General features: G+C 38.0%; 1 protein-coding gene across 1 annotated transcript in view; it reads left to right on the top strand.

Annotated features, from left to right (window-relative positions):
• The first annotated feature begins 1,098 nt into the window (after positions 1-1,098).
• Positions 1,099-13,115, top strand: part of LOC134358662 (deleted in malignant brain tumors 1 protein-like) — an 85,737-nt gene continuing 73,720 nt past the window's right edge. Inside the window, exons 1-5 of the mRNA XM_063071116.1 lie at positions 1,099-1,162; positions 1,513-1,530; positions 4,750-4,776; positions 8,701-8,727; positions 12,655-12,681. Coding sequence (XP_062927186.1) covers positions 1,099-1,162; positions 1,513-1,530; positions 4,750-4,776; positions 8,701-8,727; positions 12,655-12,681 — 163 coding nt within the window. The remainder of the gene's footprint in view (positions 1,163-1,512; positions 1,531-4,749; positions 4,777-8,700; positions 8,728-12,654; positions 12,682-13,115) is intronic.

Here is a 13,115-nt window from a genome sequence, read left to right as displayed (position 1 = left end):
ACAACCTTAATCTGGGTAATTTTTGCCCCTATTTCACTGCTTTAACTCCTATCCTAAAGTAGAAAATTCAGTTTCTTCTGGGTTCTCCTGATTAGCTGGTTCAATATTATGAAAACTTAATTTGAAACTTTGTTAAAGTTGCCGTGAACAAAATATCTAATTAATATAACAAATTTCACACGATTGTCTAATTTATGCTTAAAATCATTATTCCTTCTTTATAAATAATATATATTACTTTTGAAATTCCCCTTTATTAATCAGTACTCCATTGTTCAATGGGCTAGAAATTATGCTATACTTAAATAACAGGACTGAATGCAATGGGCTTGGTTTAATGAACTAGATTGATTTAGATTAGAGTTACATTTAGGTTGATTTACTATCAGAGAATGTATACAGTATATAACCTGAAATTTGTAGTCTTCACAGACATCCACGAAACAAGAGACCCCACAGAATGATAGAACATTGAAGTCCCTAAACAAACTCTCCCACCCTTTTCAAAAATAGCAACAGCAAAATCATCAACACCCCCTCCGCCCACCTATTTGTGATGGTAAATGCAACATAGAAGTACATTAATACTTTGAACCAACTTCTTATGAAATGTTTTAATATCAATGCAGATCAAATTTAGCTGATATTATTTCACTCAACAGAGTAGTACAAAATAGTGTAGAATAAAATCAAGCAATATCATGATATGAGAAATGCACATACAGTAATAGCAGGCATGGGACCAATTGTGATTAATCAGTTTGCGTAAAATTGTAAGGAAATCCTTATTTAAAAAGATAATGCAAGATGTTTTTGTTCACAAATAATAAAACTAAACTTTATAGTCAATGTCCAACATGGATAACATTTGAAAGTCCAATAAAGTAACAGTTGTCCAATTCCCATGCCTATGTTTGAAATTAACAAACATTCTAATTTACACATATGTGTTTATTGGGTAGTGTATTCAAAACATCAATACGTTTCAGGAATTAAGAAATTATATTACTTAATTTAGTGGGAGATAATGACACACCCATTCCACTAGTTTAAGTATAAATGAAAGGTGTGTATCGGTGTCTTATGCCAGATGAGAAAATGGCTTTGAAAGCAAGAGTTCTTTTATGTGCCTTTCTCATTACCTTCTTTGCGCCGAGCCATGGTAAGTCAGAAATTATGCATTGTTAAGACATTTAGTGTTCAAAAGTAATATTGTTACTTGATGAAAGGACAATTCTTCTTATTGTATTGGGTTGATTGAGTGTCTTTAAGATAAAAAGTACAAATTAAAACTGAACAAAATGCAGGGTATGTTTTCCTATTTTAATTTTATTAGTCTCATCATAATTTTAAGAGAGAAAAGCAGAAATAAAGGTGAACTGAACAATGTGTGTGACCCATTTGGTGTTCAAGGGTATATATCGTTGTTGTTAGATTTCTTTATTTGTTGATGAGCTTTAACGTGTGTTGAAGTAATTTTACTAACTGAAATTTTGTTTGCAATACCCACAGAATACACAATAATAGCAGGTAATGAAAATATCCTTCATTTATAGTTTATGTTTTTGAGACTGTCATATAGAAGTGAAATGAGGTTGGTTGAATAATATTTTTGACATAAACAATTGGCACCAGTTCCTGTGCCTCTCCTCGGAAGGCACTGGTTTATGTATAATTGCTATTCCTTCAGTTAGTTACTGTCCAGCCTTTTTGCCATTGGCATTTTACTTCAGTGTTCTCGCATGTCTTTTTTTTCTGCATTGCCTCTTTTTGGCTGAAACCTTGTTAATTCACATTGCTATCACTTTCTTCTGAGTACAAGATGTTAGCACATAAGGGTGGATGAGACTCCTTTTGGGTGTTCTGTGATTCTGGGGGATGAGGAGAACCATTCTCCAATCTAATGTAATATCTTCTCCAATGTAATATCTTCCAATCTAATTATACTTCAAGCTCGAACTTTAATTCTATCAATTAAAGTTGATAGAACTTGCGGTTACAGTAGATATTCCTGCTTTCTAAATATATCACAGGAATTCACTATTCACTGTTTACACAATGCAGGTGTTGTAGTCAGGAAATTCTATTTGCATATCTGGTGGATGTAGGAGGGATGGGGAGGTGAAAGAATGGCCGATGCAAACTGCTTCTCAATGGCATTATAGAATTAAGCTTCTATGCAAGCAGAAGCTTTTCCTCCACTGTATCAAATGATAGAGAATCCTGCTTGCACTTCATACTGTTAAAAATTGTCATTGATATTATAATTCAGAGGTTCATCACTTCTATGACTTTCTCAGTGAGGTGAAGACATCTTCTGGAAAGGACATAGAATTTCTGGAAGCAGTCAAGACCATGCCAATGATGATGAGCTTAATGTTTTCTGACCTGCAACATAGCCAATATTCCAAAAGGGAGGAAAATCTGTGTTAGGAAGTTAGTCTTGGGTAGTGGAGATGTTATAGGATCGCTGTGGCCTTAAACCACTTCATTTGGATTTATAGATATTGAGAGGGAGCGAATTCATGAGTTATATAACCAGTTGCATTGTCTTAGTCAACTGCAGATATTCCTCCATTGATCTTGGGGACAATGAACCTAGGTAACTGAAAAGATAGCCTGAACAGAAAGATAGCCTTGGCTACTTGAAGGACTACTCTCCTTCATGCACTTCCTGCAGAAAGACCATCAACAAATTAAACATAAGCAAGATGGTTTCATTATTATTGGGAATTTGCCTATTTTAGCCAAGAACATTATGCAGTCACCCCACTCCCAGGTGCGAACTGGCAGCTCACCAGTCAGAGGCACCCGAGATCCGAAAAAAGAATGAAATGACTTGCATTTCTGTAGCAGCTTCCTAATTCCAGGATTGCCCAAATGTGCATTATAGCCATGTACTGTGCAAAATACAGTAGACAATTGCATCCGACAAATTCTCAAAAGTAGCATTTTAATAGTTTAACAAATCATCTGTTTTTGTTGAGGTAAAATTGAGAGCCAATTTCCTTCTTTTTCTTAGAATAATAAAAAGGATTTTTTTTCGCTTTCACAAATGGGCAGCTTACTCCAGTTTCTTGACTGGAAGACATTGCTTTCAATTTTGTTTTATTATTTATATGAAATACTTGTGTTCCCTTCAACACCTCTTTATACTTTACAACCATGAATATGTCCAACATTGGAAATAACTGAAAATGTGCAGCTTGGGTGGTTGATGGTTGGGTTGAGTTATTCTTCAATATTGGCAATCCATTTGCAAACGTTTCATCTCCATTTGAGGTGACATCATGAAATATTCCATCTGTGAGCAGGTTCTTCAGAATTGTATCAGTCCTGGATGGGATTTTTTAAATGGTAATTTCTCAGATATTCTTGGCCTTGCGAAACCCTCGCAGTCTACCTCAAACCCTCTATTTCTTTGATCCAATGATGTGTTGTCAGTGTCCCACTGAGCTTCAAAAATCAAAATAAATATACACTGCTGCTGAAAAGCTAAAATAAAAAATCAGGAAAAGCAGGAAAACCTCTACACGTCAGGTAACTTCTGTAGAAAGAGAAACAGTTAATGTTTTACATCTAGGACCTTCCACCAGAAGTTCCGTCAAAATAAAAGTTATTTTGCTGTTATCAGTGGAAAGAATGCCCAAATATTAGAAATAAGTTTAGCATCACTCTTCAAGGGCTTTACTGCACAGGACTGAAATAAGCTGCAGAGTTTGTAAACTCAGTCAGCGCCAGCATGGGCACTAGTCTCCATAGTATCGAGGATATCTTCAAGGAGCAGTGCCTCAAAAAAGTGGTGTCCATCATTAGGGAGTCCCACCACCCAGGATACGGCCTATTCACATTGCTACCATCAGGTGGAGGTACAGGAGCCTGAAGGCACACACTCAATGATTCAGAAACAGATTCTTCCCTTCTGCCATCCAATTTCTGAGTGGACAGCGAACCCATGAAACTAACTCACTACCTTTTTATTTTGATTTTTGCATACTTATTTAACTATTTATTAACTATTTTTTCTATTATTATGTACTGCATTGTACTGCTGCTGCACAACAACAAATTTCACAACATATGTCAGTGATATTAAACCTAATTCTGATCCTGATTCATTCCTCCCTTCCAACCCAGCCCCAGATGAACAAATGCAAAACATCACCTACCTTCAGTAGGGGACAGGAATAAATACTTGTGTTCCATGACATTGTCTGAGCGGGTGTAAAACAAACAGTAAAATAAACCTGAAGCTCCATTTCAGAGTATCTGAGCTGTGATCTTTAGGAGCATCATTTACAAACATCACTGATGAGGATTCAGTTCTAGCATTCCAATCATCTGAAGGCCCCTCGTCTCTTCAGGACATAACAAATTGATGATTCCCTTCAAGACCTCATGTCCCCACATATGGTATTGGGAAAGGAGATGTAATTTTCAAGTCTGAATAAAGACACATCCTTTTTAAATCTGAATGGTTGATGCTTTCTATTCATTAAGGTAACTCAATGTTAAATGCTGAACAGCACGAACACGCTCTGGTCAGTAATTAGAAACATTATTTACCTTTTGGGATCTGTTCTGGCCAAGTGAGAAATCCAGACTGTTGGACCTCCTTCCTATTTGATTCTTTTTGTGATGGGAGTGCATTCCTATAGAAATAGGTTCTTTCAGAGCATAATATTTGAAAAAATAGTTTGAGACTTAAACAGAAATAGACTATTCTAACTTCTTTTTGTATTGTAACAGACACGACTGAAACAACAACTGGAACAGGTATGAAATCAAAGTTTAAAGTTCAAAGTAAATTTATTATCAAAGTACATATATGTCACCAATACAACCCTGATATTCATTTTTGTGGGCATACTCAGCAAATACAAGAATCATAATATAATTAATGACATTTCAGTGGAATAAAGGAAATTACAATGGCATTGGAGGGGAACTGGCCAAAGTTGACTGGAAAGGGACATTTTCAGGAAGGACAGCAAAGCAGCAATGGCTGGAGTTTCTGCGAAAAATGAGGGAAGTGCAAGGCAGATATATTCCAAATAAGAAGTTTTCAAAGGGAAGAAGGACACTACCGTGGCTGACAAGTGAAATCAGAGCCAAAGTAAAAGCAAAAGAGAGGGCATACAAGGAAGCCAGAGCTAGTGGGAAGATAGAGGATTGGAGAGCTTTTAAAAACTTGCAGAATGAAGCTAAAAAGGTCATTCTGAAGGAAAAGATGAATTATGAAAGGAAGCTGGTGACTAATAACAAAGAAGATACTAAAAGCTTTTTTAACTATATAAAGGGTAAAAGAGAGTCGAAGGTAGATATAGGATCAATACAAAATGACGCTGGAGATATTGTAATGAGAGAAGTAGAAATGGCAGAAGAACTGAATGCGTATTTTGCATCAGTCTTCACAGTGGTAGGACGTCTGCAGTATACTGAACATTCAAGAGTGTCAGGGAAGTGAAGTTTGTGCAGTGAAAATTATGACTGAGAAGTTGCTGAGGAAGCTTAATGATCTGAAGGTGGATAATTCTCCTGGACCTGATGGAATGCACACTCGGGGTCTGAAGGAAGTAGCTGGAGAGATTGTGGAGGCATTAACAATGATCTTTCAAGAATCGGATGACTAGAAAATTGCAAGCATTACTCCTTTATTTAAGAAGGGTTGGGAGGCAGCAGAAAGGAAACTATAGACCTGTTAGCCTGACATCAGTGGTTGGGAAGTTCTTGGAATTGATTGTTAGGGATGAGATTACAGAGTACCTGGAGGCACATGATAAGATAGGCCAAAGCCAGCATGATATCCTGAAAGGAAAATCCAGCCTGACAAACCTACTGCAATTCTTTGAGAAAATTACAAGCAGAGTAGACAAAGGACATGCAGTAGACGTGGTCTACTTAGATTTTCAGAAGGCCTTTGTCAAAGTGCCGCACATGAGGCTGCTTAGCAAGACAAGAACCCATGGAATTATGGGGAAGTTACTAGAGTGGGTGCAGCATTGGCTGGTCCGCAGAAAACAGAGTGTGGGAATAAAGGGATCCTATTCTGGCTGGCTGCCAGTTAGAAGTGGAGTTCCACATGGGTTGGTGATGGGACTTCTGCTTTTTACAATGTATGTCAATGATTTAGATTATGGTATTAATGGGTTTGTGGCTAAATTTAGTGATGATACAAAGATAGGTGGAGGAGCGGGTATTGCTGAGGAAACAGAGTGCCTGCAGTGAGACTTAAATAGTTTAGGGGAATGAGCAAAAAAGTGACAAATTAAATACAATGTTGGAAAGAGTATGGTCATGCACTCTGGTTGAAGAAATAAATGGGCAAACTATTACTTAGATGGGGAGAGAACTCAAAATGCAGAGGTGCAAATTGACTAGGGAGTCCTTGTGCAAGATGCACTAAAGGTTAACCTCCAGGTTGAGTCGGTTGTGAAGAGGCAAATGAAATGTTTGCATTCATTTCTAGAGGTATAGAATATAAGAGCAGGGATGTGATGCTTCACTTCATTCACAGTTTACAGTTCCAAACCCATCTCCAAACTTTGCTCAAAGAAGTTGTTTTTACCAAGTTTATCAATGCATTTTTCATCCCTAAGATTTTGCACTTTGACTACCTAACCCCTTTCCTCACCTGTGTTAAGACCTCATCAAACTTGTGTATTTCCTGAATCAACAGTCTCCATCAGAATCAGAAGGCAATATGTCATTCTTCATGGGCATGTGACCTCCTTCCCCAATTATCTGTGTCACCATTATGAAAAGGAAGAAGAAAAACAACACAAAATAAAGTGACGACAGGAACAATGGATCGATGAGATTGTCAAGCTCCCTATCAGCATCCAGTTAATCAGACTTGGGCTATATCAGTACCTAAATGAAAGACCATCCTACAGTAGGCTTGCTGCTAGCCAAATAGATGATTCAATAAGAACAGTGAATTCATATCCCACCATGAATCGTAGTCCATGGCCTCCTCTTGTGCCAAGATGAGGCCACCCCGGGGTGGAGGAGCAATACCTTATTTTCCATCTGGGTACCCTCCAGATTGATGGCATGTATATTGATTTCTGCTTCCAGTAAACAAATTCCAGCCCCCGTCAGGTAACTTCTGTAGAAAGAGAAACAGTTAATGTTTTACATCTAGGACCTTTCACCAGAAGTTCCATCAAATTAAAAGTTATTTTGGTGTTGTTGGTGGAAAGAATGCCCAAATATTAGAAATTAATTTAGCATCACTCTTTGCTTTCTCATTAACAACTTTGTATTCTAACTACACGATACAACCTACCTTGAGAAATTTCTTTAGTTCACTTCCACCAAACCAAAGAGATTTCATTCAAAATCAAAGTTGAAAGTGATTTTTATTATTAGAGTACATATATGTCACCACATATAACCCTGAGATTCAATTTCCTGCGGGCGTACTCAGCAGATCTATAGAATAGAACCTATAACAGGATCAATGAAAGATGAAGTAGAGTGCAAAAGATAGCAAACTATCCGAATGCAAATATAAATAAATAGCCATAAATAACGAGAACATGAAATAACAAGTTAAAGAGCCCTTAAAGTGAGATGGTGGAACAGTTCAATGATGGGGCAAATGAGTGTAGTTATCACCTTTTGATCAAGAACTTCAAGGGCTTTACTGCACAGAACTGAAATAAGCTGCAGAGTTGTAAACTCAGTCAGCTCCAGCATGGGCACTAGTCTCCATAGTGTCCAGGACATCTTCAAGGAGCAGTGCCTCAAAAAAGTGGTGTCCATCATCAGGGAATCCTATCACCCAGGATACGGCCTATTCACATTGTACCGTCAGGAGGAGGTACAGGAGCCTGAAGGCACACACTCAATGATTCAGAAACAGATTCTTCCCTTCTGCCATCCAATTTCTGAATGGACACCGAACCCATGAAATTAACTCACTACCTTTTTATTTTGATTTTTGCATACTTATTTAACTATTTATTAACTATTTTTTCTATTAATATATACTGCATTGTACTGCTGCTGCACAACAACAAATTTCACAACATATGTCAGTGATATTAAACCTAATTCTGATCCTCATTTATTCCTCCCTCCCAATCCAGCCCCGGATGAACAAATGCAAAACATCACCTACCTTCACTAGGGGACAGGAATAAATACTTGTGTTCCATGACATTGTCTGAGAGGGTATAAAACAAACAGTAAAATAAACCTGAAGCTCCATTTCAAAGTATCTGAGCTGTGATCTTTAGGAGCATCATTTACAAACTTCACTGATGAGGATTCAGTTCCAGCATTCCAATCATCTGAAGGCCCCTCGTCTTTTCAGGACATAACAAATTGATGATTCCCTTCAAGACCTCATGTCCCCACATATGGTATTGGGAAAGGAGATGTAATTTTCAAGTCTGAATAAAGACACATCCTTTTTAAATCTAAATGATTGATGCTTTCTATTCATTAAGCTAACTCAACGTTAAATGCTGAACAGCACGAACAGGCTCTGGTTAGTAGTTAGGAACATTATGTACCTTTTGGGATCTGTTTTGGCCAAGTGACAAATCCCTGTTGGACCTCCTTCCTATTTGATTCTTTTTGTGGTGGGAGTGCATTCCTGTAGGTTCTTTCGGAGCATCATGTTTGAAAAAATAGTTTGAGACTTCAACAGAAATAAACTATTCTAACTTCTTTTTGTTATTGTAACAGACACGACTGAAACAACAACTGGAACAGGTATGAAATCAAAGTTTAAAGTTCAAAGTAAATTTATGATCAAAGTACATATTTGTCACCAATACAACCCTGATATTCATTTTTGTGGGCGTACTCAGTAAATCCAAGATTCATAATATAATTGATAATATTTCATTGGAATAAAGGAAATTACAATGGAATTGGAGGGGAACTGGCCGAAGTTGACAGGGACATTTTCAGGAAGGACAGCAAAGCAGCAATGGCTGGAGTTTCTGCGAAAAATAAGGGAATTGCAAGGCAGATATATTCCGAATAAGAAGTTTTCAAAGGGAAGAAGGACACTACCCTGGCTGACAAGTGAAGTCAGAGCCAAAGTAAAAGCAAAAGAGAGGGCATACAAGGAAGCCAGAGCTAGTGGGAAGATAGAAGATTGGAGAGCTCTTAAAAACTTGCAGAAGGAAACTAAAAAGGTCATTCGGAAGGAAAAGATGAATTATGAAAGGAAGCTGGTGACTAATATCAAAGAAGATACTAAAAGCTTTTTTAAGTATATAAAGGGTAAAAGAGAGTCGAAGGTAGATATAGGATCAATACAAAATGATGCTGGAGATATTGTAATGAGAGATGCAGAAATGGCAGAAGAACTGAATGCATATTTTGCATCAGTCTTCACAGTGTTAGGACGTCTGCAGTATACTGAACATTCAAGAGTGTCAGGGAAGTGAAGGTTGTACAGTGAAAATTACGACTGAGAAGGTGCTCAGGAAGCTTAATGGTCTGAGGGTGGATAATTCTCCTGGACCTGATGGAATGCACCCTGGGGTTCTGAAGGAAGTAGCTGGAGAAATTGCGGAGGCATTAACAATGATCTTTCAAGAATCAGATGACTGGAAAATTACTAATGTTACCCCTTTACTTAAGAAGTGTGGGAGGCAGCAGAAAGGAAACTATAGACCTGTTAGCCTGACATCAGTGGTTGGGAAGTTCTTGGAATCGATTGTTAGGGATGAGATTACGGAGGACCTGGAGGCACATGATAAGATAGGCCAAAGCCAGCATGGTTTCCTGAAAGGAAAATCCTACCTGACAAACCTGCTGCAATTCTTTGAGAAAATTACAAGTTGGGTAGACAAAGGAGATGCAGTAGGCGTGGTCTACTTGGATTTTCAGAAGGCCTTTGTCAAAGTGCCGCACATGAGGCTGCTTAGCAAGATGAGAACCCATGGAATTATGGGGAAGTTACTAGAGTGGGTGCAGCATTGGCTGGTCTGCAGAAAACAGAGTGTGGGAATAAAGGGATCCTATTCTGGCTCGCTGCCAGTTACAAGTGGAGTTCCACAGGGGTTGGTGATGGGACTGCTGCTTTTTACGATGTATGTCAATGATTTAGATTATGGTATTAATGGATTTGTGGCTAAATTTAGTGATGATACAAAGATAGGTGGAGGAGCGGGTATTGCTGAGGAAACAGAGTGCCTGCAGTGAGACTTAAATAGTTTAGGGGAATGAGCAAAAAAGTGACAAATTAAATACAATGTTGGAAAGAGTATGGTCATGCACTCTGGTTGAAGAAATAAATGGGCAAACTATTACTTAGATGGGGAGAGAACTCAAAATGCAGAGGTGCAAATTGACTAGGGAGTCCTTGTGCAAGATGCACTAAAGGTTAACCTCCAGGTTGAGTCGGTTGTGAAGAGGCAAATGAAATGTTTGCATTCATTTCTAGAGGTATAGAATATAAGAGCAGGGATGTGATGCTTCACTTCATTCACAGTTTACAGTTCCAAACCCATCTCCAAACTTTGCTCAAAGAAGTTGTTTTTACCAAGTTTATCAATGCATTTTTCATCCCTAAGATTTTGCACTTTGACTACCTAACCCCTTTCCTCACCTGTGTTAAGACCTCATCAAACTTGTGTATTTCCTGAATCAACAGTCTCCATCAGAATCAGAAGGCAATATGTCATTCTTCATGGGCATGTGACCTCCTTCCCCAATTATCTGTGTCACCATTATGAAAAGGAAGAAGAAAAACAACACAAAATAAAGTGACGACAGGAACAATGGATCGATGAGATTGTCAAGCTCCCTATCAGCATCCAGTTAATCAGACTTGGGCTATATCAGTACCTAAATGAAAGACCATCCTACAGTAGGCTTGCTGCTAGCCAAATAGATGATTCAATAAGAACAGTGAATTCATATCCCACCATGAATCGTAGTCCATGGCCTCCTCTTGTGCCAAGATGAGGCCACCCCGGGGTGGAGGAGCAATACCTTATTTTCCATCTGGGTACCCTCCAGATTGATGGCATGTATATTGATTTCTGCTTCCAGTAAACAAATTCCAGCCCCCGTCAGGTAACTTCTGTAGAAAGAGAAACAGTTAATGTTTTACATCTAGGACCTTCCACCAGAAGTTCCATCAAATTAAAAGTTATTTTGGTGTTGTTGGTGGAAAGAATGCCCAAATATTAGAAATTAATTTAGCATCACTCTTTGCTTTCTCATTAACAACTTTGTATTCCAACTACGCGATACAACCTACCCTGAGAAATTTCTTTAATTCACTTCCACCAAACCAAAGAGATTTCATTCAAAATCAAAGTTGAAAGTGATTTTTATTATTAGAGTACATATATGTCGCCACATATAACCCTGAGATTCATTTTCCTGCGGGCGTACTCAGCAAATCTATAGAATAGAACCTATAACAGGATCAATGAAAGATGAAGCAGAGTGCAAAAGACAGCAAACTATGCGAATGCAAATATAAATAAATAGCAATAAATAATGAGAACATGAAATAACAAGTTAAAGAGCCCTTAAAGTGAGATCGTGGAATAGTTCAATGATGGGGCAAATGAGTGTAGTTATCACCTTTTGATCAAGAACTTCAAGGGCTTTACTGCACAGGACTGAAATAAGCTGCAGAGTTGTAAACTCAGTCAGCTCCAGCATGGGCACTAGTCTCCATAGTGTCCAGGACATCTTCAAGGAGCAGTGCCTCAAAAAAGTGGTGTCCATCATTAGGGAATCCTATCACCCAGGATACGGCCTATTCACATTGTACCGTCAGGAGGAGGCACAGGAGCCTGAAGGCACACACTCAATGATTCAGAAACAGATTCTTCCCTTCTGCCATCCAATTTCTGAATGGACACCGAACCCATGAATCTAACTCACTACCTTTTTATTTTGATTTTTGCATACTTATTTAACTACTTATTAACTATTTTTTCTATTAATATATACTGCATTGTACTGCTGCTGCACAATAACAAATTTCGCAACATATGTTAGTGATATTAAACCTAATTCTGATCCTGATTCATTCCTCCCTCCCAACCCAGTCCCAGATGAACAAATGCAAAACATCACCTACCTTCAGTAGGGGACAGGAATAAACACTTGTGTTCCATGACATTGTCTGAGAGGGTGTAAAACAAACAGTAAAATAAACCTGAAGCTCCATTTCAAAGTATCTGAGCTGTGATCTTTAGGAGCATCATTTACAAACATCACTGATAAGGATTCAGTTCTAGCATTCCAATCATCTGAAGGCCCCTCATCTCTTCAGGACATAACAAATTGATGATTCCCTTCAAGACCTCATGTCCCCACATATGGTACTGGGAAAGGAGATGTAATTTTCAAGTCTGAATAAAGACACATCCTTTTTAAATCTGAATGATTGGTGCTTTCTATTCATTAAGGTAACTCAATGTTAAAAGCTGAACAGCAAGAACATGCACTGGTCAGCAATTAGGAACATTATTTACCTTTTGGGATCTGTTTTGGCCAAGTGACAAATCCAGAATGTTGGACCTCCTTCCTATTTGATTCTTTTTGTGGTGGGAGTGTATTCCTACAGAAGTAGATTCTTTCAGAACAGAATGTTTGAAAAAATAGTTTGAGACTTCAACAGAAATAAACTATTCTAACTTCTTTTTGTTATTGTAACAGACACGACTGAAACAACAACTGGAACAGGTATGAAATCAAAGTTTAAAGTTCAAAGTAAATTTATTATCAAGGTACATATATGTCACCAATACAACCCTGATATTCATTTTTGTGAGCATACTCAGCAAATCCAAGAATCATAATATAATTATTGATATTTCATTGGAATAAAGGAAATTACAATGGCATTGGAGGGGAACTGGCCAAAGTTGACTGGAAAGGGACATTTTCAGGAAGGACAGCAAAGCAGCAATGGCTGGAGTTTCTGTGAAAAATGAGGGAAGTGCAAGGCAGATATATTCCAAATAAGAAGAAGTTTTCAAAGGGAAGAAGGGCACTACCGTGGCTGACAAGTGAAGTCAGAGATAAAGTAAAAGCAAAAGAGAGGGCACACAAGGAAGCCAGAGCTAGTGGAAAGATAGAAGATTGGAGAGCTTTTAAAAACTTGCAGAAGGAAACTA

This window comes from Mobula hypostoma, chromosome 19 (genome assembly GCF_963921235.1).
Source record: "Mobula hypostoma chromosome 19, sMobHyp1.1, whole genome shotgun sequence".
Classification (NCBI taxonomy): Eukaryota; Metazoa; Chordata; class Chondrichthyes; order Myliobatiformes; family Myliobatidae; genus Mobula; species Mobula hypostoma.
The sequence above is the reverse complement of the archived record's forward strand: the minus strand, read 5'-3'. Positions and strand labels throughout refer to the sequence as shown.